We start from the raw sequence: 25,999 nt of genomic DNA, 5'->3' as shown, positions 1-25,999 counted from the left end.
TACCTCATGCAAGAAATTATTGAACTTTAGATAAACATTTTAAAACTTCCAGTTGTCCGTGGTCATTTAAACAGTATTTGAATGTTATTGGTTGAGTTTGTATTTTGCTGCCTTTCTTTTACAGCTAGCTCCCTGATTCATTGTGGTCATTAGGCACCCGCATCGGTGGATGGTAAGTCGGGTGCACCGAAATTTGGTAGCAGGGAACACACACACACCAACTTGATAGAGCTCGTGAAGTCACCTGATCGATGTATATGGTGATTTGAAAAGTATATGGGCCCTGAAGCCGGAAACGGCGAAAACTGTTGGTCGGGTGGCCTCGCGCGCTCTATCAGTTTTCTGGTAGCTAGAGGATGGTTAGGGACTAGTTGAGAGTAAGGCAGGGATTAGTTGGACTAGTTAAGTCGGAAGCTGCTATTATATTAATGCTGCTATAAGAGCGGCTGTTCTGAGGGAACTGATCACTCTCTTGTGAATACGCTGCTGAAATTCATGAATTACTGTATTGCCATTATTCTTGTTCTTATATTGTTATATGTACTAATCCATGCAATTGTCAATCGTTTAGTTAAGTGTTGTCCGAACTCCCCGGGGAATTGAAAGGGCAAGTGGTGAATAGAATCCATTGTCCTGAGGTCACAGGTTCGAGGAAAGTTAGGTGCAGGTTAGGATAACCGGGAAGCACTAACTAGGGTTTTCTGAATACATGTGTGAATAAATGACAGTAACGGGGTTCATTGGCAAAATTCCCATAGTGGCGTAACCTAGTAAGGGTCACATCGGAAGAGTAGCAGGTTCCTCGGAGCTAGCGTGAAAGCAGAGGGGTCCGCTGAGAAACCTTAAACTCGGAATATATCCCGGAAAGAAGTGGATGAGTTTAGGGGAATAACAGGTTCACCGATGCTAGAGTGAAGGGTAGGCAGAAGAGATCTGCCCGCAGCGCGTGAAAAGTAAATGGAAGTAGTTTACTTGCAGTAAAAGAATTCTTTCTCTGTCTAGACACTTGAGCACTGTGGCGAATGTGTATTTGTTGTAAAATAACCAAGCACTGAGCACTTTAAAAGAAAGAAAGTTTCCGTTACCTTGTGAAGGGAGGGAGTCAGTCGCGAAGCGTCTCTGACGTCACTCTGTGCCGCGCTGGGATTGGTAGAAGCAGCGGGCGGGTAGCGGAGCTGAAATTGTAAAGGAGGGGTGAGCGCCGGAGCGTGGGAACTGTCTCACGAAGGGGCCGCGCACCCATTGGCGGAGCTTATTTTGTGTCGCGCACCCATTGGTTGCACGAATTTCTGAAGCGCGTTCTGATTGGAGGTAGTTTGTAAACAAAGTTAGCGCAGAAGTCGTATGTGGCACTCGCAGACTACAGGAACTCGACCTGATCCAAGGCACCTAGGGTTTGAAAGGGATCAGTGGAAGACTAATAGATACGATATTATGTACGGAACCAAGAGAAAAATGTCCCTTGTAAGTAAGGTGAAAAATTATTTTAAAACGGACAAACCGATTAAATCTAGAGAAGGTGTTCTTGTCCCAGCACCCAATACTCCCGCCTCATTCATGATGTTTGACCGAGGGTACAATACCTGTGTGTGGCTGGAGAATTGGGTGAAGTACACAAAAGATGACGGAGTATTGGCTTTTCCGTTAGATGGTACTTTCAATGGTAGGATCTTATTTAATTTAAGAACCCGAATGAATGAACTGCATCCCAGACCGAGACTAACGCAGTATGAGGCATTAGAGGAATGGGAGATTGAGGCTTTTGAAAGAGAAAGACCCCGAATGGACAAGGGTTTGACCAAGTGGTACCCCAGGCAGAAACAGGAATCCAGGGATAAAAGGATGAAACAGTGGAGGCAGAGCATGATTGTTGAGGGTCTGTTTCCCATGATGCCTGCATGTCATAACATTGGAGCGGGTGAGAAAAGTACTGAAAAATGTAAGCATTGGGGGGCCCTGGGGGATTCAGATGATGAACTAATAGATGACATCTGTACCAGAAGTCCGCCACCTTACAATGAGGGAACCCGACCTTCCAGTGTAGGAGATGTTCCCCGACGCCACTTCCTAAAAGAAGAAGACAGGTCCCTGGGACTGGGAGGGGGTGGTCAAGTATTGCCCTATCCTGAAAAACCCGAACTGACGGAAACAAGGGATATATATCCCAAAGTGCCCGCAAGTCAGGAAGAAAAATATTCACGTACGAAAACCTTTTTTCCCAGACCCTTGTATGAAAGCGAAGAGAAACCCACGAATTCAGGACTGCCTTTTGTTCAACCTCCATATGGGGAAGAGCGCAGGTCCTTTAATACTGGAACTTTATTCCCGAAACCAAATTATGGGGGAGGACCAAGTGAAACGCATCCTACTGCCCCGAGTTTTACTCCTCCATTGACCCCCCAGATATTACATGACACAACTCTAAGAAGGGTACTAGTGGAAAAGGAGCAAGAGGCTCTAGCTAGACAAAGAACAGAAATAATTCAGAAAATTTCTCAGTTAAATACCAGTCCTGAGGCATTGACTATTCCAGTAACTATTGGACCGGTGGTCCCGTTATATGGAAATGGTCAGGGAAATCCGATTACTCCAGTTATGACCCCAGTCATGGCAACCCCGAGACAGGAACCGATCATTATAGATGATCAGTCCAGTGAGTGCGAGTCTGAAGTTGCGTTTTTGGAATTGCCAAACAAACAGACTGGAAAAGGAACACAGCAGAGGTATAACCCTTTTAATACAAAAGAAATTAAATTAGAGACAGCAACAGGTACTAGGAATGTCTCTCTGGTAACTCCGGATGAAATTGAGAGTTGGAGTCGTGAATTAGAGAAGCAGACTCCGCAAACAAAGCCTTTAGATCTCTACAAGCTGAGGGTCAAAATAGAAGAATTAATGGCAGGAAATGTGGGGTTGGATCGATTGAATACCTACTCTGAAGAAGAATTGTCGTTCATATGTAAAAGCTTTACAAGGAACACCAGAGTGCTCCATGAAAAACTGACCGAAACAGCAGTTAGTATGGGGGTAGATATCTCAAAATCCAAGCCCTTACAGAAACCGTACAGAGCAGACTTCTCAGACAAAGATATAGAACACCTGAATGTGGCAGGGAAGAAGTTGCAGATTAAAGAATTAATGGGGGTACTGCAGAAATGGGGAGATGTGGAAAAATGGAGAAGCAGGTGGGCGAAAAAGAGGGAAGAGGTTCGCTCCCGACAAGTGACTCCCGAGTTTGCTTTAAGAGAGGTAGAAAAACCTGAGCAGTTATGCCCCATGCGCGAAGTTCCAGGGGGAAAATATGTGCATGTCCCCTGGTCTAGGCAGGATATTGTGTCCTTCACGAACGATTTTCCAAAATTACGAGAGAAACCAGTTGACTGGTACAGGCAGGTGGAGAGGTTCGTGAAGGTACAGAAATGTCTGTGGAAAGACCTGGATGGGTTTTTCGACATTGTGGTTCCAGTAGATTTATGGACCCAGTGTAAAATAAACATAGACTGGCCGAGTGAGGAGTACCCCAGAAACAAGGAAACTGGAGAGCCATCAAAGGATGTCATGCGAAAATATGAGCAGGTAATTCAGCATTTGAAAGAAAAGGTGCCCGCAAAGGAAACTGATTGGACAAAAATAGATAGAACAACACAGGAAAGGGACGAGACAGTGCACTCCTTCTATGAGAGGTTATTGCAGGTATTTAAGACATACAGTGGTATTGACAACATCGACCTGAAGGATATGACGCACTTTATTTACAGGTTTGTAAATGGTTTAAGACCTGAAATTTGTCAGTGGATAAAAGATAATAAAATCTGTTGGCATACTAAGAAAATGGATGAGGTCCTGCGGTACGCTAAGTACTGCGAGGACGAGATGGCAGAAAAGAAAAAGGCCCTTAAGGAGAAGGTTATGTGGGCTCAGGTGAAGCTCGCAGAACAACAGGAAAAACAATTGAGTAACATGGTTAAAAATGCTGAGAACAAAGGTCCTGGGGGAGGGGGTGGAGGAAAGCCCCGGCCCAAATTTAGCAGGGAAGAGGCTATGAAAAAATTTCCCTGCCATCAGTGCGGCGAAATTGGACACTGGCGAAACGAGTGTCCCCAATTAGTCGATGTTAATGAGAAAACTCCTGATTTAACTCCACAGACGCAGAAAGAAAGACCAAGAAAGACTCAACCCCAGGTAAAAACAGTTCAGGTGCCTCGAGCACCCAAGCAGGTATACAGGGGAAGACAGGCAGAAAATGAAGAGATAGAGGTTTGGGAAAGCGGGGAGAACAGAAATACAGCAACTTCGCAGTATCTGCTGAATGATACCTTCCTTTGTAATGATCAGGACTGACGGGGCCTGAGAGGGGAGGACGAGGAGTGCGTACTTGGCGCTTCCTTGCCGGTAGACCAGTCTGGACCATATATTGAAGGAAAGGTTGACGGAAATGATGTCACCTTTCTGTTGGACACTGGAGCTACCCGTTCTACTGTAAGAACAGTGGACGTTCCAAACCTACCCCTCTCGGGAGAAAATATCCAAGTAGTGGGTGTATCTAATCAATTGATTAGTACTCCTGTTACCGAACCAATGGAGATTTCAATTGGAAATTTTAAACAGATGCATAGATTTGTCGTCTGTGACACCAGTCCAGTGAATCTACTGGGTCGTGATTTGCTGTGCAAAATGAACTGTACCATCTTTTGCACACCAAAGGGTGTTGAAATACAGACCCCAGATGAAGACGGCATTTATAAATTATTGTTGCTTAGACCTGACTCAGAAATTAAAGGATTGACCCTGCAGGACTTGCCCCAAGAACTCCAGGAAGCCGTAAAGCCAGAAGTGTGGGATTTCACTGGAAAAGATGTGGGTTTGATGAAAGATGTGGACCCCATACAAATAGCCATCAAGGACAATGCAGTATATCCTAACACTAGGCCCTACCGAATGAATGCTGAGGTGAAAGCAGGTGTCACTCTGGAAATACAAAAATTATTGGAAGGAAACATCATACAGGAAGTGATGAGCAGCCCATGCAACTCACCGATTATGGGCATCAAAAAGCCTAGTGGCAAGTATAGGGTAGTGCAGGACCTGAGAAAGGTTAACAAAATTGTAGTTCCTTGCTGCCCTATTGTCCCAAACCCTGCAGTGATATTATACCAGATTCCTTGGGATGCTGAATGGTTCACTGTGATTGATTTGTGTCATGCATTCTTTTCGATACCCCTGCACCCCGACAGCAAATTTCTTTTCTCATTTGCTTTTGAGGGTCACGTGTATTGTTGGAACAGGGTCCCTCAGGGGTATACAGAGAGCCCCTCTATCTTTAATCAGATCTTGAAAAAATGTCTAGAGACTTTGATCTTACCTGGGAACTCTGTGTTAGTGCAGTACATAGACGACCTTCTAGTGGCGTCTAAAAGTCACCGGGACTGTGTGGTTGACACCATTGCCCTCCTAAATCATCTGTGTGAGAAAGGGCATAAAGTAGCCCCTGACAAACTACAGTTCTGTGCGAAATCTGTAAAATATCTGGGACACCAAATAGAAAAGGGTGTCAGAAAAGTCACATCAGAAAGAGTGAGAATAATTCAAAAAATGCAGTTGCCCCGTACTCAAAAAGATGTCAGAATGTTCCTGGGTGTATTAGGGTACTGCAGGCAGTGGATTCTGGGATTTGCAGCCTTAGCCAGGCCCTTGATAAAAATGACCACGAGAGGGATGCCAGATGTTGTACAGTGGGACGATGAAAGTCTAATGGCTTTCACAAGATTGAAGAACTGTCTGTGTACAGCCCCTGCGTTGGGAATGCCAGATTATTCCAAAGAGTTTGCTCTTTTCTGTGACACTCGCGATAATTGCGCATTGTCTGTCCTGACTCAAGAACATGGCACGACCAGAAGGCCTGTGGCTTATTTCTCTGCCACACTGGACCCAGTAGCTGCTGGGTTACCAGGCTGTCTGAAAGCAGTAGCTGCTACCTGTGCAAGTTTGGAACAGAGTGAGTCCATTGTCATGGGACATCCTGTGACCGTGTATGTTTCACATGGAGTGGTAATTCTATTGACCAGAACTAAAACACAGTATCTCACCCCTAGTCGGCTGACTAAATACGAGAGGATTCTTGTGGGTGCAGCAAATGTAAGCATTGTTAGGTGCGGTATTTTGAACCCTGCCACCTTACTCCCTGACCCCTTGGAAATAGAAGGTGGGGATGATGATGAACATGATTGTATTGACCTGACAGAGTTCAGTACTAAGCCACGCCCAGACATAAAAGAAGTACCATTGCCTGAGCATGATAAAGAACTATTTGTGGATGGTTCCTGTCTAAGACATGAATTAGGAGGCTTGAGTGCTGCTTATGCAGTAGTGTCTTTCACAAAAATTGAACAAGCAGGTTACCTATATAACATCAAGTCTGCACAAGTAGCCGAATTGATAGCCATGATAAAGGCTTGCAAAATTGGGAAGGACTTACGCATAACAGTGTATACTGACAGTCAGTACTGTTATGGCGTTGTGCATGACTTTGGCCAATTATGGCTACAGAGGGAATTCATGACTTCCTCAGGTACTCCCATTCGGAATGCAAAGGTTGTTCATGACCTTTTAGAGGCCATCCAGTTGCCCAAAGAACTGGCAGTGGTAAAATGTACTGCTCATCAAAGGAGCATGGACAGAGTATCACTGGGGAACGATTATGCTGATCGAGTGGCTCAATGGTGTGCCAAAGATCGGTATATTGTAAATCCAAAACGAGGGGGGCCAGGAACCAGCTGCCAGCTTCAGGTGTTTGAGGAAGTGCCTACATGGGATGAGGTGAGAGAGTGGCAGGAGTCGGCTCCTTGGCAAGAAAGAGAGAAATGGAAGGAGGATGGGTGTAGACCGAGACGTGTGGATGGTGTGATTTTGGGCCCAACTGGTATGCCTGTGTTACCCCGACACTTGCTTGGCACAATGGCAAGATTAATACATGAAGGATCACACATTGGTAGGGATGCCATGATTCTGGTATTTCAACAGACTTGGTACAGTAAAAAGTTCAGGAAGGTAGCAGAGTCCCTCTGCCAGAGGTGCCTGTCATGTCAACAGATGAACCCAGGCAAGAGGACAATGGTTGAACTGAGCAAGATTGGGAGATCAGGGGGTCCCTTTATAAGGATACAGGTTGATTTTATCACCATGCCCCGTTGTGAAGGGAAACGATATGTCCTTGTCATTGTTTGCGTATTTTCAAAATGGGTAGAAGCTTACCCTACTCCTCAAAGTGACGCACTGACAGTAGCGAAGTGTTTACTAAAAGAACTGATACCTAGGTTCGGAATACCATGCATTATTGAATCAGATAAGGGTGGACATTTCCAGAATGACATACTGGCTGAACTCTGTAAGGCCTTCGGAATAAGGCAGAAACTCCATTGTGCATACCACCCAGAGGCTTCTGGAATAGTGGAACAAGTAAATGGAACTATCAAAAACAGACTAGCAAAGCTGACAGATGCTACTGGCATGACCTGGGTGAAGGCCCTGCCCCTGGTCCTGATGGGACTAAGAAGTGTTCCAGACCGCAAGACAGGCCTAAGTCCCCATGAAATCATTATGGGAAGAGTGATGAGACAAGCATGGGTGCCAGGAAGCAAACTGTTAAGTATTACTGATGATTTGGTGCTTGAATACTGCAGAAGATTGGGTGACCAAGTGCGTTCTATCTCTCGCCAGATTGGAGACGACGGCATCCTCAATCCAACGACTCCTCTCCACAGCTTGGTTCCAGGAGATTGGGTCAAAATAAAGAAGCACACTCGATCAAGCTGTCTGGCACCAAGGTGGGGAAAGAAACGCCAAGTAATCCTGGTGACAACCACTGCAGTGAAAGTCGCAGGTGTTCCTCAGTGGATCCACGCTGGACACACCCAGAAGGTATTGCCAGACAGAGGATTTGAAGAAGAAGGGCAACCAGCAGAGGACCCTGAGGGAACCAGACCAGAAGCAACTGACAACGAGCAGCCCAGCACCAGTCAGGTTGCAGGAACAGCAGACGTTGGCCCAGGAGTAGTTGACTACGAACTGCCAAGAATCCAGCCTGCTGAAGAGGTCCAGGAAACTGAGCCAGGAGTAGCTGAAGACGAGCTGCCAAGCATATGGCCAGAAGAATGGATACCGATGATTGATCTGACCGAAGATCCTATCAGAACAAGAGAACGACTTAGTGAAGGTAGAGAGTGGACTAGTCAGGAAAAGCAAGGCACAGGCGAAGAACCTCAGCCGCTTGAGATTCAAATCAAAACTGAGGAAGGAGAAGGTCAGACAGGGACAGAGCAGGTATTCGATACACCACCGCGAACACCTGATGCAGATAAGGGAGAGACTAGAAACAGAGTGGTAGTTCGAGCAGAAGAAAATCAAGAGATCGAAGTGCTTGAACAGGATCAGAAAGGGTTAAAAGAACGGGTTCAGGAAACAGAAACAGAAATAAAGACAATCGAAAGCCAAAAACAAAATATTCCTGAACAAGGCCAGATTAGCAACCAGGCAGAAGAATTTGATGCTAGCCCTGGAACTAGCCAGATAAGGGAAGTAGGAGAAGAAAGTGGAGAAGAATTACCACAAGATAGAGAGAACAAGAAAATAAGAAAAGAAAGTGAAGTCCAAGTACCAACTAAGAGATTAAAGAAAAGAAACAACCTTGAGCCTAGGTTTGTAAAAAGATTGAGACTTAGGATAAAGACAGTGGAAGAAAAATGTGCAGAGGCAAGAAGAAGTGCTCGAATAGCAGAGCAAGAAGAAGACTCTTCCAAAAGAAGGAGTGAGCGAATAAAAAGACAAAACAAAAAGTACAAGTCTCCTGAATGGACACTGGTTTTGGAAGAACTTGAAGATCTTGATATAACTGACGTGAGCGACGGAGAACCTGTCCCAGAGTACTCAGCTGAAGAGGAAGACGAACCACCGTGAATTTGCACAAAGTAAGCTAGTTGTGTAAAAAGCTAAAAAGAGGGGTGAGAACACTCCTTCTGAGCTAAAATGTCTGATTCAACAGTGAATGGTAGACCTAGTTGCAGCCGTTTTAAGACGTGTTGCAAGGTGTGTATATGTAGTGTAGTAGTACTGATAGTTATCTGGATAGGATTAACAATTTTCATTCCCTTTGCTGTAAGTAAAGATACTAACATTGTCCCTACTGAAGCTGTAAATACTGACAGTGAGGAGCTAACAACACAGAGTGTAGCACGACATGAAAGAGCCCTGAGACAAACAAAACAGAATTTAGAAGCATCAGATGAGGGAGGACTACATTATCATGGAATGAAGAACAGGACACACTTAAATGTTTTCGCAAACTTGTTAATACACTATGTAGAGACTATGGAAATTGAAGATTGCTATGTCTGCATGAAGCTACCTACTTCGGTGGCTGAAGGCGTGACATACCATCATCTGCCATTGACATATGGAATTTCCTGTAGCATTTTAGCTAGTTTATTTTACAAAAGGGGACCGTTACAGTATTATTACTCTAACAATGACGTGATCTTTTCTGAACTTCCTATACGTGGGAACTTGAATCCTGTACATACCAAAACTGACACCATAAGATATATGGGAGACTACTTTCTGACTATAGGGAACATTGACATAGCAGACGCACACAGAGATAACTTGACTTGTTCTTTGCGTGAGCAGGAAAAGATGTTCCTGAACATGGCAGAGAAAAGGAGAATTAAAATTCAGAAGAAGGCTAATGACGAAAGTCAGAAAAAGCCAAAGTGGGCAGAAAACATGGAAGGCACATCATCTGGTGGAGCGGGTCCTGCTCTGTTGCTGGATTTTGAAAAGAAAGGCAAGCTATGTCTTCACCGCGAGAAGACTAGCTATTATAATAATGTTTTCATTGGTTCCAGTGAATGCGAACATAATTACAAGGTAATTGGAGGTTGGGGTTTCAAAAATGGGTCAGAGCCTGTGTTTCCTGGAATTTATTATATTTGTGGGGACAAGGCTTATTTCAAATTGCCGGATCACTGGTATGGAAGCTGCTACTTTGGCATTGTTTTCCCGAAAATATACCATGTGAATGGAAAAGCTGGAAGCAATGAAGATACTAATGGCTTAGTGCGTAGTAAAAGAGAGAGTATAGGTGAAATTATGGGTAGTATTTTCAGTGCACTGATACCTGGAGTGGGAGTGGTTCTGAACACTCACAGAATTTGCAAATTGTCTACTATAGTAGATGTGCTGTCTACTGAAACAGCTCATGGATTTCTGCTGGTCAATACCGAAATGGTTGCGATCAGATCAATGGTTTTACAGAATCGACTTGCTCTTGACACCTTATTAGCGAAAGAGGGCGGAGTCTGCCGGATGTTGAAGGCGCAACATTGTTGCACTTATATTCCGGATAAAAGTGTACAGATCAAAAGATATGTGAAAAACATTACTAATTTGGCAAAGGAACTCAAACCACTCGAGGTTGATAGTGCCTGGAAGAGACTGGTAGATGGTCTCTCAAATGTAGGTCATTGGCTTGCTAGCATAGGTAAAAGCTTATTATTCAAAATTCTGATGCCAATTGGTATTATAGGTCTTATTATACTTTCCATTGTCTTATGCTGTAAATATCGCAAGCGTACCAAAAAGCACGAGGTAAATGCAAGAGGAGTGAAACGAAGTGTGGATGAGATTGAATTAGAGGAAGTGAATGATCAGATATACAAAAAGGTGAAGACTTCTCACCCGGCTAAAACTGAAAGAGAAAAGTTAGAACGGCTGCTGGAAGAAATAGAACTTTATAAAGTGTGAAAGAAAGTTGGCATCTGGTTCCATTATAATTTGTGATGATAGTAGATATCATCAAAGAGGGGATTGATGAAGCAAAGCTTCGCATATTTTGCGGCTTGCCGAAATCAAGAACCTCGTTTATGTGTAATAAGGTAACAAAAATGTATGTTTTACTAACATTTATTTTGTTTAAGCAAAGTTCCCGAAGCTTGCCTATGTGTATTTCTAATGAATTAATCCATGTCCCTAAAAAATGGCCGCCGCTTGTATTTTAGTTACTGCGCATGCGTCAGCCACACTCACGTGTCCTGACGCGTCTGCAGAAGTGGAGGGAAAGTTATGCGCATGCGTAATCCATAGCTGTGCTTATCATGTGGTACTGCTCGTGCCACTGCTCTTGTGTCCGTATCAATGTAGCTAACATTTAAATGCAATAAGTTTATTTCTTGATGATGAGTTAAAAGTACAAACCCTGTGATGTGTTTTCATAATGACATTATTATGTATTAATTTGTTTTCGCTTACTTTTCATGTACCGCGGGAAATGGGGGTCTGAGTGAGAGGAGAGCCATATTGGAGGTCCCTTCTGCGCCTGTGCGACATTCGGCAGCACGAGGGACCTTGGCTGATGGAACATAGCCAGTTGGCAGTGATGGGCGAGATGCTCCTGAGAAAGTCACCTCTGCCCTGCGAGAACAGCGAATGTGGCTCCTTATATGATACATTGTAATATTGCGCTACTGTTTGCCGTGTAACTTCTCATGGGAACCCCAAACCTGCTAGGCGGTACCCAAATATGTAAATGAAGGCTTCAAATCGTGTATTGTGATTGGTGTGTTACCCAAACCCTACCTTAGGACCAATCGAAATTGAGGGATTCTGACACTTTGCAACATTGGGGGGTGGTACACTGTCCCCAAACTGTATATCTACCCTGGGTTCACCTAGTGAACCGTCCGACTTGTCTGGTTTAGCTGACCTGTCACTGACCCAACGCACTCAATAGGTGACTGAAGATACAGAGCGCTGCGGAGCACTCTGTCCGAATTTGACCATAGACTAAGGTTCTACTGAACCTTAAAGTGCTGGCAAAGCACTTAGCTGGGAGTTCGCTGACCCAATCGGGGTCTTGATCGATAGCTGCAGAGCGGGTGGAGCGCAGGCGTTGCTACCGAACTGTGGGTTCCGGTCCTGTCCTGAAGAGGGTCCTGTCCTGAAGAGGGTCCTGTCCTGAGGTTTTGCTGTCCTGTCCTGAGGGTCCTGTCCTGATTCCTATTCCGAGGGTATCCTGTCCTATCCTGGGTGTCCATTCTGCACCTGCCGTCCTTTGAGGGGTATCCTTCCTTGAGGGTTTCCTGTCCTTAACTGACCCGTGGCCAGGGTTTGGTTTCCACACTTTTCTAGGTAAATATTGCTCTAAACCTCTTGAAATTCTTGCACCTTCTGAATTTCTAACTTTTGCTTTAATAAAGTTCAACATTGCATATGTTATATCTTCCATGCCTTTCCGCAACTATTGAAAGTCATTTATATTTTTCCATAAAGTTTATTCCTATGTCTTCTCATTTGTTAGAAATTATATTTTGCATAGCAGTGTGTCATTTCCTGATATGGTCTAGAACTTTGTTGCCTAGGTTGTTCAAAGGCCCCTTTACCTTAAGTGAAGCGTGTTATTCATTATAATCTCTCCTATAGTCACTCACACTTAGGTATCCCTGTCTAGATAATACTGACTTGCATAGTATTTTCTCGTTACATTTTATTTAGTACCTTGATGATTACTCTGTCATTATTTCTTCATGCTTATGTGATTTACGTTATCTTGGTTATTGATTGCCTTATTTTACTGTACCTCATGCAAGAAATTATTGAACTTTAGATAAACATTTTAAAACTTCCAGTTGTCCGTGGTCATTTAAACAGTATTTGAATGTTATTGGTTGAGTTTGTATTTTGCTGCCTTTCTTTTACAGCTAGCTCCCTGATTCATTGTGGTCATTAGGCACCCGCATCGGTGGATGGTAAGTCGGGTGCACCGAAATTTGGTAGCAGGGAACACACACACACCAACTTGATAGAGCTCGTGAAGTCACCTGATCGATGTATATGGTGATTTGAAAAGTATATGGGCCCTGAAGCCGGAAACGGCGAAAACTGTTGGTCGGGTGGCCTCGCGCGCTCTATCAATAGAACATCATGAGTGATTTATTATGTGAGGTCATAAGCAGTGTATGGGGGGTGCAAGTTATAGTTAGCTCTGCTAACTGTGACTGGTGAATTTCTGTGTTTTTACTTTTTAGTGCAAAATCTTATGTTGACACTGATATATTCACCTAACTATAATGTAACTTTAACCTTTAGTATTTTTCAGTGAATGTCACATTTTTATTGAAATAAAATCAGATCTTTTTATAAGACCTAACTATTACGTCATTTTTCAGTGAATATACATATGTGTGTGTGCATGTATTTGTGTGTGTGTGTGCACACAACACTGGTTAACACTGGTCAGTGTGTAGTTATAATTAGGTTTCAGTTTCCATTAAAAAAACATAATTTGTTTTCTTAATAACTTTCAGGAGTTCCTCAAATCAGCGAGAAATATTCCAATAAAAAACTTTTTTTGATGTGGGTTTGGCATGGCATATTTTGTGCAGATCTAATTACACCAAACCAGGTTTGAATGGTGTAATCCACTCAGTAGTCTTGTAATTAGTTTTACAAAAAAGTGTTAGGTTGGCTGAAAAAGGCAATAAAGATACACATGTATGGACTGTTCATTCACACATACTAAATGGACTCACAATCTCACATAGCATTCATGAATACAACAAAAAATGTAAATACACACTAATGGATGAGGGAAATGTTTTGTCTATGGTCCATGGCAGATTCACTAATCTAGCAACAAATTCACAAATCTGCCATGATCTGATTGACGGGCCATCATAGAGAAATTTCTGTTGTGGAGGCCATTACCCAACAGTGCGAACCAATCACCTCATGGGGAAAAATTAAAATCTAAAAGGCATATTAGAGCAGGGTGAGCCTATCCAGGACCAACATGTCTGTGTGAGAGAAGCCAGAGGCGACCCTTCTGCATTAAAATAATTATTTATAGAAGTATTTTAATTGTATGATTCTTGAACCCCAGACCCTGTCTTCTGCCTTATATCCAGCACAAGAAGCACAAAAACAGAAATACTTTTTATTAAAATAATTTGTTGCACTACTGCTGTTCTTCTTTGAACCCCGCTGCATGGGTAGTGCAAAGAGCCTAGGATAGGCTAGGATCTGTGCTAACAAGTGCACAGCCTGAGCGCGTGCACAGGGGTGATTGGAGGAGTTGGTGCACAATCTTGAATTTGGCCAGGTTCTGCAGCCACTCCCGGCTGAGCACAGCCAAAAGCTATATCCATCAGGGGTTGGCCATAAGCATGGTTTGTAATTCAGAAGGAGCTGATCATCAAAAAAAAAGAAATTCACTGAAAAAATAAAGTATAGTTAAAGCTATAGCAAGGATTGTTTTTAAGACTTTGACACGTATAAAAAATCCTCTTAAATTCATAGCATTACTTTTGGTTTGCAAGTTGTCGTTTACATGGTTGTTGTCTGAGTTATGGATTGTGGTGAACCAGTGTTTTGTTAATTAAAATTCATTACTATAACTATAATTTAACTGAACTCTTGTGGATGTATTCTTCTTTTTTCACTTTTTACCATTGTGAGTAAGTCTAACAGATTTTATTCAATACTGTTTTCAGGGAGCTACTGCCTCCAATAAAGTCTAGGGGTGTGCTAGCAGAGGCACTTGAGAAGTTGCTGCAAAAACGAAAGTGTGGGAATGTGCAGAGTCTGCAGTTATGTCTCATCAGCATAACAGTCCCGCAACCTAATGTCACCATATAGAGGAGAAATGTAGTCACCTAATAAGAAATACAGTACTTACGACTTTCGGTGGTGTATCCCCATCTCATGACTTTCATCCGATCTGTTAATGAAAAAAAACATAGTTATATTGTTATGACTAGATACATAGGTGGGGGCAGTGCAGGAGAAACAAGATTTATTTCTAAACAGGAGAGGGAATACGATGGATTAACATGTAAAGGAACCCACACAGCTTTCTAGAGAGGAGGAGATGGAGCTATCGAGAAACCTTTGAGGACAGCAGAGTTTAAAGAGAAGTGGTAGAACTATGGAGCTCGGACCAATTTAAAATGGGACATTACATCAATGACATGATCCCTGTTTCTTATCTCTCCACCTAGCATGTGACTACAGGGAGATGCTCCTGTTTTAACCCTGGCTTAAGAAAACTTTCTCTGACCACTTGTTAAAAGTGTCTGTGGCTTTTTTCAGGCTTAACAGTGTCTATCATCACTGTGTTCCCCACTTCTGTGTGAAGTGCTTCATGTTTTGCTGTGTTTCACTATTATGTTTTACCTAACACAATTTATGTATATTTTATTCTTCACTTGCATGTACATTTCTGGTGTTTTTCCCCAATACAACCATACATTTTGTTTTTTAACTACTGTGTGTAATTAACACACCTCAACTATTGTCTAGTGACTGGCATAATCGAAATGGTTGAGTTAGAGATCTAACAGTCCTGAAGAAGGCAGTTGAATGAGTTTAGGGGAATGTGGCTGAAACATGTAGGATCACTTGAGAAGGTGAAAAAAATATGTGCTTCATCAATCTTGATGTGTAGTGTGTATTCTGGGTTTAGCCTCTGAAATGAGGAATACTGTTGAAACTGATGTTTGTATAGCAGTTTCTGTAGGGTTTTCCCTGCACTCGTCGACAGATATAATCCACCGGATTTTCACTGGTGAAATGTAGCTGGGAAATAAATCAAAAACGTTATTTTTCATTCACACCTCATAATTCTGATTTAAGAGGAAATGCCCTTTGAAGCCAAATAGCAATTATTCTATATTGGAAGAGAGTGAGTATCTTTTACTGTGGGCTCTGTCTCCCTGACCCTTACATAATGTACTTCTAGAATAGATGTGCTGTGTTGTCAATTCCTGCATGAGGCGAATAGATGCTTTGGTGTTACATTTTAATTTTTGACCTGAGCATCTACCCACTGCCAAAGTAACATGTTATTTCAGAATTTTAACAAGCCTGTAAAGGGAAATAGTCATAAACTCTGGGAGTCAAAAGAACTGGATGTGTATTGGTTGAGATGTAATGGGTTGGGTGCTGACGCGATTGGCCGCCCAACATTGATCTGCAATCTGTTGGCAGACTAGAAAAAGAAATAGATCACTAAGAAATTTAGTAGTAAAAATGCTATCCATTGCTAGTTGACTAGATGGCTCATGACGTCAAAATTTGACCCCAGCCAGATGAATTGCCGTACGTCCCCATTGGGAAACATCCTTTACAACACAACTTTTACCACGCAGTGCCTTTACGACGCAACTTTTACAACGCAAACCATTACAATGCATTGCGCTGGGAGGCGCTCTAGGATAGGGAATAGGTTTAATTTACTATCCAACACCTTCCCTACTATCCACGGGGACTGGAGTTGGAATAGTAAATTAAACTATTCACTATCCAGCGCCCCAAAGCACTATGCGTTGTAAAGGCATGCATTGTAAAAACAGCGTTGTAAAGGCATGCGATGTAAAAGCATGCGTTGTAATGTCATACATCCGTCCCCATTGCAAAGCACTATAAAACTGTATCATCCTATACACCGAAACATGGTTTTGCCCAGGTAATAGCCTAGAACTGTCATTTCCGGGCATGGAGCACATTGCCCTACTGCACGTGCAGTAACTCGCCTCCGACATCTGGGGCGTCGGCCCCCTTGAGTGTCCGATCGCTGCCCTACATTAATTTGGGGATTGCTCTGCAAGGTGTGGTGACCCTTAGCTTCATGCCAGTCCCAGACATCCTCCAGATTGTTGAAAAAGTGCGCAGAGTCGTCCGCCACATCCCACAACCAGGCCAGGAAAATGAGGGAGTACTTCAGGTTCAAGTCTCCCAACTTGTGTTTGACTGTGAGGAAGGCGCTTCGATGCCGCTGCACTCCTAGGGCATAGTCTGGGAAGAAGAAGACCTGCGAGTTGTCCACTTTGACCGATCCCAATGTTCTGACTTCCCGGAGTAGTGTGTCCCTGTCCTTAAAGCTCATGAGCCGAAACAGGAAGGGTTGTGGTCCAGCTGCTGGCGGCAGGTGACTCGATGGCACTCTATGTGCCCTTTCCACTGCAAAGAAATTAGAAAGCACACCCGCGGGCAACAGAGCTTGCAAGCAGTTTTCGGTATAGGCCACTGCTTCACTGCCTTCTGTGCCTTCTGGCAGACCCACTATGTGTACATTGTTCCGACGTGAGCGGCCTTCTGCCTCATCCATCCTGCACTCTAATGAATGAAGCCGCGTCGTGAGGGCGCGAATTTCCGAAGTCGTCTCGCTGGTTACTGGGGCAATCTCTTTCACTTCTTTTTCTAGATCACTGACCCTCCCTGTCAGTTTTCGGTGATCAGCATGCAGGAGCGTGAAGTCTGACGTGACCTTAACGATGCGGCCTTCCAAAGAGGTGTGGGTTTGCATCAGCGCTTCCCCAATTTGCCTCACCACCTGTAAGACAGAGTCTATTTTGGATTCCAGGCTGGAGTGCTTATGCAAATCTGATGTTCCAGACTCCTGATCGGATTGGCTTGGGCCTGACATCGATCTCATAGCTGGAATGCCCACACCTGTACATGGTTTGCCCATCTCGCCAGTGCGCAACAGATGATCTTTGTGAGGGTGATATGGGGCTCTGTGCTTCTGTGTCTCCAGGGGGCTCTGCAATATGGTGGCACAGGCAGGTGTGCGCCAGACCAAGTGCAACCAGGGTGTCGCAATTCACTTCCCGGGCCTAGCCGGCCAGACACAGCACCCAGGGCCATATTTGTTGTCCTCCCGGCTCAGGTAGTAGCACAAGTGTGGCAGAGTGGCCTGCACTATGGGTCAGATGTGGCACTCTTCACTTGCAGGTGATGCGCCATCACCTCAAAGCGCTTATTAGTAGGAATCAGTTCCGCCACATGGAGGTGGCATCTGCGCTTTCAGCTCACCAGTCTTTTGTGGCCCGCGGGGCACCGCGCCGCGGCAGGCAGGAGTCCTGTATCACTCACCGCATCCAGGCAGCAGCTGGTTGAAGCTTCCAGGAGCCCCTGGGGGAGGGAGGGGCAATGGAGTTAGGATCGCTGCACCGCTCGTTCCTCCTTTGCGGCAGCAACGTCACACGCAGAGGTACAGTCAGGTGTTTAGTTCTTCCCCCGCCACTCCTGGGCGTCGCAAGCCTCCTTAGCTGGTTCAGCCACACAGCGCGGGGTCAATCCCAGCCTCGTCGATCAGGGATAAGTCACCGCGTCCGCAGCTCACTCGGCTCTCCTCGACTGCAGCGCCAACGGTCACGTGCCTCTACGACGTGGGCTCCCCACAGACGCACTGCGTAGATGGCTGCTTCTCAGGCGGGGCATCATCCTGATTTGGCAAACTCACTATGTATGGTCACACCGGCACCGCAAACCCGGCGGGCCGGGCTCAGCACACAGATGATGCTTCTGTGCGCAGGATACATGCCGGATTCTCGGGCTGAGTGGCGGAGCCTAGCTAGAGTGCGTCCGCCATCCTGGCTAGCTAGCCACGCCCCCCTGATTATGAGGGCCTCATGACAAAGAGGGTGCTAGATCAAGGTTATCAAAGCCAAGCTCCTAAAGGTATATTTTGGGGTGATCAAAACAATGGGGTGTAAAAAAAATAGGGGGGTTCAGTTCCCACAATATGTGAGTGAATGCTGTACACCATGCAAATGAGTGCACTCAAGGTCTTGAGTGAGGGATTTCTGAACAGATCAACTATGTGAGAAAGTTCTGGTAGTTACTGGTGTTCTTCTCTTTGACATTGCAGGATTTATACTTTCTGATGCATAAATCTTCTTTTTACACATATGGAGGAGAAAGGTCCACTTAGTCATTCTTAGGCTACCATTCGTGAAAGGTGACATATACGTACTTCCTGAATATCAAGGAAGAACTACCGATTTGCTTAGGCGCACGGGATCGACACGCCAAGACTATACGGAATACCAGGCCCTGGATGACAGGTGACGCTATGTAATATATGCGGCTGTCTGGAACTGAAGCCTCCAGGAATAGCATCTGAATTCACCAACTAAAGCTACCATCTCCCGTGCACCTCAACGAGACGTATACGATATCTGAAATTGAAAGTCGTTGTTTGGATTACATCGGATGTACCTTTTCGAATCGTTCTTTTACCTACGGTCAAACAGTATGTCTTTGATCATTTTCGGTGGACATTACTAGCCTGAATCTCAGAGCTAGGGACCGGTGATACATCATCATCCCGCGTATTTGCCATCTTCATGAGCTTCTGGACAGAATTGGATACTGTAGATTTGCAGGAGTACATGGATGACTGCAGGCTGTGTTAATATTACTTTGTTTACTATTGAAGTAACAGCATCTTCGTACTGACCAATATACTTGGGAATTGTGACTGTACCGACTGTTATTTATTTCGCCCTGAGGAAGCTCCCAATGTGGGAGCGAAACAAGTTGGCTGATATCTTGATTGGAATGGTCTTAAATACAAAATAATTTTTCAATAAAGAAGTGACTTTTTTCATATAACTTTGGCTTCCTGGACTTTGTGAGCTGTGCACCCCCAACTTAGTTTAATTATCGATTGCCTTAGGCAGTCAGCATGCAGTTGTGATGATAAAACAGGACCTTTCAGAAACATTTGACACTAACAACCAAGGCATACTGATGAAAGCCTTAGCAAATAGTTATGTTATGCTAATGCTATTTGTAAAGCACACGTATACCGAAAAGATGTCTTGGTGCTATCTGCTTCTGAGACTGACAGGCCTACTTATTGAAAAGCCAGGTTTGTAGCTGTTTTTGTCTGAAAGAGATTAGAGTGGGGAGGGCTCTGATATGAGGAGGTTGTTTATTCCAGAGATTGATAGTACCCATCACAAAGCTTCTGCCTCCCCAATTTGTTCAGTAAATTCTAGGAGTGGTTAACAGGTTCGCCCCTAGGGAACGCAAATGTCTGCTGGCTGTGTATATCTGCAGTGTTTCAGAAAACCAGGGTCTATATTGTGTATTGCCTTATAGGCTATACACAGCGCTTTAAATTTTATGCGGCTTCTGAGAGGCAGCCAATGCAATTGTATTATAGCCTTGGACACATAATTATATTTGGGAGTCCCAAAGAGAATCCTTGCGGCTGCATTCTGTACCATTTGAAGCTTATTGAGAATAGATTCCTGAGCATTGGTCAATAGACTATTGCAATAGTCCAGTTTAAACATGACTAAAGCAGTGATTATTGTCCTTCTTGCTTCTGCCGGAATAAATGGAAAGAGTTTTTTCACTATTCTGTAAGGAATGTACAGTATGTAAAAGCAGAAAGAGATCAGAGAGTTGACTTGGGGCTTATAGTTCAGCTTGTTATCTAAAATGACACCTAGAGATTTTGCCTTTGCCACTGGGATGAGCGGAGAGCCCAGTTCTTCAGGCCAACAACTAGAGGACCAGACAGGGAGTACATTTACAAACACAATCACATCAGTCTTCGTGGAATTCAGTTTGAGGCAGTGTCTGGACATCCATGAGCTAATTGCTCTGCTAGAACTCATGATATTTAACTGCATGTGGAACCCACGATTCCTTTTAGTTTTGTTAGTTCACCCGATCTCACACCTACCGATTATTTGTAATTGCACGCGTGAACCTTCTTATTCATTTTGCACTTACCTTGCGCTTATTTATTCGTTTTTCTTTAGAGCACAGCCCTTAACACACTGTGACATTCTTTTCGTGCTACATACATCGCATGATTTTAACCACATGTTACTTGGTTCTTATTTATTGATCACGCACGTTCTGGGATCTGCAACTCGGGTTAGGGTTCTGTTTAGGCTGTCCATTTTTCTCCGTCACTCTTTTTTTGGTTACATAGGAGCACCATGTACATTTTGTTTGCCTGTTATCAGATAGACATGTGATTGAATAGTTTCATTTGGATTTTTTGTAGAGTAATCCCCTGAAGAAGGGCGTGGCCCGAAATGCATCGGGATGTGTGATCATTTGTTTAAAAAACTCTTCCAATGATGGAGACATGTTACTGAATACCTTTTTTCTCATTGAATTATGAATCAGCAACTTTAACATCAGTTTAATAAATTTTGAACATTGGATGAACAGTTTGGTGCTTTCTACCATTAACCTTTGACTAACCGTTTGTGTTATGGAATAAGACCTGTTGGTCCCCACCGTTGTGCTCAGAGGCGCTCTCTCCCTGTTGAGAGAGCACAGTATTAGTTCCTAATTGCTAGCCTGCCATCATGGACGGTGGTCGATAACTCTGTCAGGAGGTAAGCGCCTGGTAAAATGATCTGCCTAAGAGTTCAAGTTCTGTGACATAGATATTAAACAGCGTGTGGCTGATATATGAGCCCTGTGGCACCCCACATGGAAGAGAAAAGGTGGCTGATTCAAAATTGCCCAGGCTTACTGATGGTATGCACTCAGACAGAAAGGATATCAGCAAAGATTTAGCCCTATTCCTGATGCCTAGAGTGGTGATCGTTTTAACAACAGCCCTTGGTCAACTGTAACAAAGGCCGCTGATAAATCCAGAAGAATGAGACCTGTTGCCCCACCTCTGTTTAGAGCGACCCTTATCATTTCAGTGGCTTTAATCAGCGCTGTCTCAGTGCTATGGCCAGATCTGAAACTGAATTGCATATCATCCAGCAACTGGTTATCTTGAATGTATTGTGTAAGCTGAAAATTCATTACTCTTTCTACTAGTTTAGCAGGCAAAGGAAGACGTGAGATGGGTCAGTAGTTGTTGGGATCAAAGGTACTGGACAGTAGTTGTGCTCTGTCAACAGAAATGGTCTGTTACTGCATATTCGTAGAAGAGGTGCAAAGTTAGCTCTCTATTAAATTAGAGCAGGTATTTTTTTGCATTACTTTCTATCCAGTCTACTGGAGTTCTGGCTGAAGTTATGTCAGGAGCCCCCAGAGATATTGACTTTGTTAGCCCGATAGATGGGGGTGTCAGTCATGATGGCTTTGTAGATTATGCAATTGCTTTTGAAGATGGTGCAGGCCGATCAGGAAAGACACTGGAGTTCCCTCAGGGTGTGGGTGATGTACTCATGCTTCTTTTAGACCTTTATTGAGGCGTGGTGTGTAGCATGGCCTTCAGTGCCAGTGAGGAATCTGGCAGGTCATGGTGCACCATCCAGATGCAAAAGTACAGGTATGAACACCAGTTCTGTAGTCTCTTTCCTGAAGAAACAATTTCACTTTCTTTCATAGAAAGAGCTGGTTCCCTGCTGCCTGGCTTTTCTTGGCAATATGCTTCTTGTGGCTGAAGTCATAAGCCATAGTAAATCTGAGTGTGATTTGGTATCGGATTAAAGTTAGTGTTCGAATCCAGCCAGGCTCATGTGATTGAGCCTGATTGTACTAGTTGTGGCCTGTCATTCCTGGTGAATAGTGGGAATTCTGTTTTAATGGTTGAGCTTCAGGTAGGCAGATGCTGAACATCTAGGTCAAGATGTGTTGCATGCAGTATTTGAGGCGCTGAACGTCTGCAGAGAATGAGACTTTCAAGCAGAGTTGTGTGTCATCATCGCAGTGTTGAATGTTGATGCTCGTATCAATAAGAAGAGTCCACAAAAGGGTTCATGTAGATATTTGACACGACAGGGGACAATGTGCCCACCTCATCAAACAAGTATTGGTTGAATAGCTAGATAGAAGAAGAACCAGTGAAGGATAGTGCTAGTAAATTCCACTTGAGTCTTGAGAGTGGGATGGTCAATGGTGCTGAATATGGTAGAGAGATCCTGAAATACTAGGAAACGGGTGTCATCTATTGTTTTCAATGCTCAGAAGCTACACAGATAATTGTGTTGTGCAGGAGATAGTTGTTGATGTGATCTTTCAATTGTGAATAGACTGCTTTTTTGATGATCTTGCTGATGAGGGGTAGGTCAGTGATTGGCCAGTAGTTGGTGAGTTAATCAGGCTCTAGTATGACTTTTTTAGGAGGGATTAATGTGGCTTGTTTTATTGGAAGATGCATTGAGTGAGGTATTCATGATGGTTTGGAGAGGAGAGAGAATGTCTCAGAAGTGGGCTTTAATGAAGATAAACTGACTTTAGGAGAGTTGAGAATGTCGGTGATAGAGATTTGAAGGATGGCCATTGTGGAATGCACTCTAGATTGGTGGCTGTCAGAAATGAAGCAAGCTTGGTGCTTTTATGTACTTTCTAATTGTGTCTATTTTTTCACTGAATATGAGTTCTGGGGCATCACCCTTATCGGTGGAATGAGGAATATGAGGGTCAGATAGAGGGTTGGTGTAGTATTTGCTTGTCTTGAGAGTGTTCTGCTTCAGTTGGCAGCTACATTGATGATCTTGGTATTGTATGTGGCTAATATAATAGATCAAGACAAGGTGGGATCATGTAGCAACCAAATGAAATGACACAGGGCTGAGAAACTCCCATCAGCCTACCCTTATGGCGGAATATCATCATGTGGGATACAGATAGTAAATCCAAACCTCGCCCAACCCATCAATCGATGGTGCAGAGATGGATTCCTGAGGTGGAACTCTAGCCACAGTGTAATTCAAATGATGCTGATGGTGTGCAGTGCTGTGAAGATGTGTATATAACTATATGCTGGCGCTGTGCAGACCGCCAGCATATAGTTATATTTTCAGACTATTAGGCGTTATTTTAATTTTGACACTAGGACAATCCTTATTAAACTTCACTTTGTGCCCTAGTAGCCAATTTTAACATTTCACACACAACTTCACAGCACTGCACACCATCAGCATCATTTGAATTACACTGTGGCTAGAGTTCCACCTCAGGAATCCATCTCTGCACCATCGATTGATGGGTTGGGCGAGGTTTGGATTTACTATCTGTATCCCACATGATGATATTCCGCCATAAGGGTGGGCTGATGGGAGTTTCTCAGCCCTGTGTCATTTCATTTGGTTGCTACATGATCCCACCTTGTCTTTAGCTTCTAGAACAGCACACACATATATTTTTGACCGGACATCTCTCCTTTTGTTATTACATTTGAGTTGGGGTTTTGAGATGTCAAGGTCGGTAAACTGACCCCTTTAGACCCTCCTTACCTCTTTTTTTCAGAAATTTAATAGATCACCTGTGTGCTGCTCTGAGAAAGTTCAGCAGCATAAGGTTGTCAGACTTTGTTTTTCTTCCATTCTGCTCTCCGGTCTTGCGAAGGAGTATTTGCTGTCAGCAAAGCCTTTGAAATACCAAAATGCTGAAGGATTTCACTTTTTTTCCTATGGCTTGCCATGACCTGAACTGAAGTATGACAGTGACAGAGATGAATTTGAGCTTTAGGTTGTTGATTGGGAAGTCTTTTAAGGATCTGAGCTTTTTTGCTTTTGCCTTTAGGTATAGCCTCAGAGTATTGGTTGGATACTAAGCAAGGTGATAAGAATGACAAGGTGATCAGGTCAATTCATGAGAGGTTTTTATAAGACGGTAGGTGACTTCAAGACTTCCGGGTGGAGAATTCTGCCTTTGCAGCACAACCTCTTTGTCTCCCCATTTTATAGAGCTCCTGTTTGAAGTGGAATTATAAACACTGATCACTCTCACTCTGAGACATGTGATGAGTATGGTACTAATCTGGGTGCACCAAATGACATACTGCAAGGACGCTGGACCACAACCCACCCACTCTAACCAGAGTATAGGAGATATATATATACACACTGGTAAGACCTATATCATGAACTCCATTAACCTTCAGGCATATCCAGTTTATCAGAGATGCTTCAAGGACCATGCAACACAAAGGTGATTCTTGCACTGTCACCTCTGCCACAAATTCCATAAAATTAAATAGATCAATAACCCTGGACTCACCTTTGTCAATTTCATTATTAGAGTCATTGGCAGAGCTCTGGACTGCAGGGAAAAATAACAAACTATTAGAACACAATGGTACTGCTTGTGTGATTCACATATTGTGAATGAGTCCCTGATGCAGTGTTGGTGATGTATAAGCTGCTCTTAACTGGCAGTATTTGCGAGTTGGTGTACTTACAGGTTTGACAGTGAGTATTTCATGTGAAATGATTATATTAAACTATGATAAACAATGGATATTTCAAACAGCAAAAATAATACATGAATCAATATTAATAACTTTCTTGTCAACATTTGCAGTTTTACATTGGGTAGCTCTGTACAATCACAGATATAACTTGACAGAGTCTCCCTACTAACCAAGAAGCTGTGAACCCAGACTGCAATAAAAAAATATTTCTGGTCCTCCATGTATCTGTGGGGCAGTTAGGTTGAGTTGTCAAGGACTTCTTTGGTTTTCTATTTATACATTTGTCTTTCATTTCCAGGCTATGTAGATGAAGTTTAGTATCGCCTAATTGCGTTGGGCTATCAAACAGTCTCATTAGTGTTTACTTGCACTCACAATAGAGAATCACATTCAATACATCTTCAGAATTGCACAAAAGAGAAGGAAGAAGGTTTTTGAATTGCATGACTCGTTAAGACGGTAAGGAAAGCGAAATGATATGCTACACCATCATTTTCTGGCAGATGCATCAACGTAGCCTTTTGCTATTCCTAAACAGCGATTTTTTAAGGAATCGCTATTTAGGAATAGCAAAAGCCTATGCGTGTAGGAATCGATATTAAAATAGCGATTCCTTAACATTCCTTAATTGCTACTCGCAAATTAAGGAATGCTGTCCCATTCATTCCTATGGGCCTACAGGCCCATAGTAATGTATTGGAGATTGCATGAGCAATTTGCGAGTACCAGTAGGTACTGGCATGCAAGGGTGTCAAAATGACACCCTGTTGCACCCCTGAAATTGATCTATGCACATATGTTGCACACACACATGCCCTAAGGGCATGTGTGTGCACAACAGGAAACTTTGAAAAATGCACAAAACTGCTTTTTTCAAAGTTTTATCAAATTACCATGAAGTCCAACTTCATGGTAATTTGCTCCCCCTATTAGCAAATTCGCTATTTTTTTTACTTTAATGCATTGCATTTAAGGAATCTCAGTTTGGGATTCCTTAAATGCAATCGCAATTTAAGGAATCTCAATTTAGAGATT

At 43.5% G+C, this 25,999-nt stretch overlaps 1 protein-coding gene across 2 annotated transcripts in view; it reads right to left on the bottom strand.

Moving 5' to 3' along the window:
- The window catches only part of LOC144755238 (scavenger receptor cysteine-rich domain-containing protein DMBT1-like), an 855,855-nt gene that overhangs the window by 598,081 nt on the left and 231,775 nt on the right, over window positions 1–25,999 (bottom strand). For both annotated transcript variants that reach the window (XM_078643952.1, XM_078643954.1), the window contains exons 5-6: window positions 24,772–24,813; window positions 14,726–14,767 (exon numbers count right to left, since the gene is read on the bottom strand). In XM_078643952.1, coding sequence (XP_078500078.1) covers window positions 14,726–14,767; window positions 24,772–24,813 — 84 coding nt within the window. The remainder of the gene's footprint in view (window positions 1–14,725; window positions 14,768–24,771; window positions 24,814–25,999) is intronic.

Source organism: Lissotriton helveticus, chromosome 5_1 (assembly GCF_964261635.1).
Source record: "Lissotriton helveticus chromosome 5_1, aLisHel1.1, whole genome shotgun sequence".
Taxonomy (NCBI): Eukaryota; Metazoa; Chordata; class Amphibia; order Caudata; family Salamandridae; genus Lissotriton; species Lissotriton helveticus.
The sequence above is the reverse complement of the archived record's forward strand: the minus strand, read 5'-3'. Positions and strand labels throughout refer to the sequence as shown.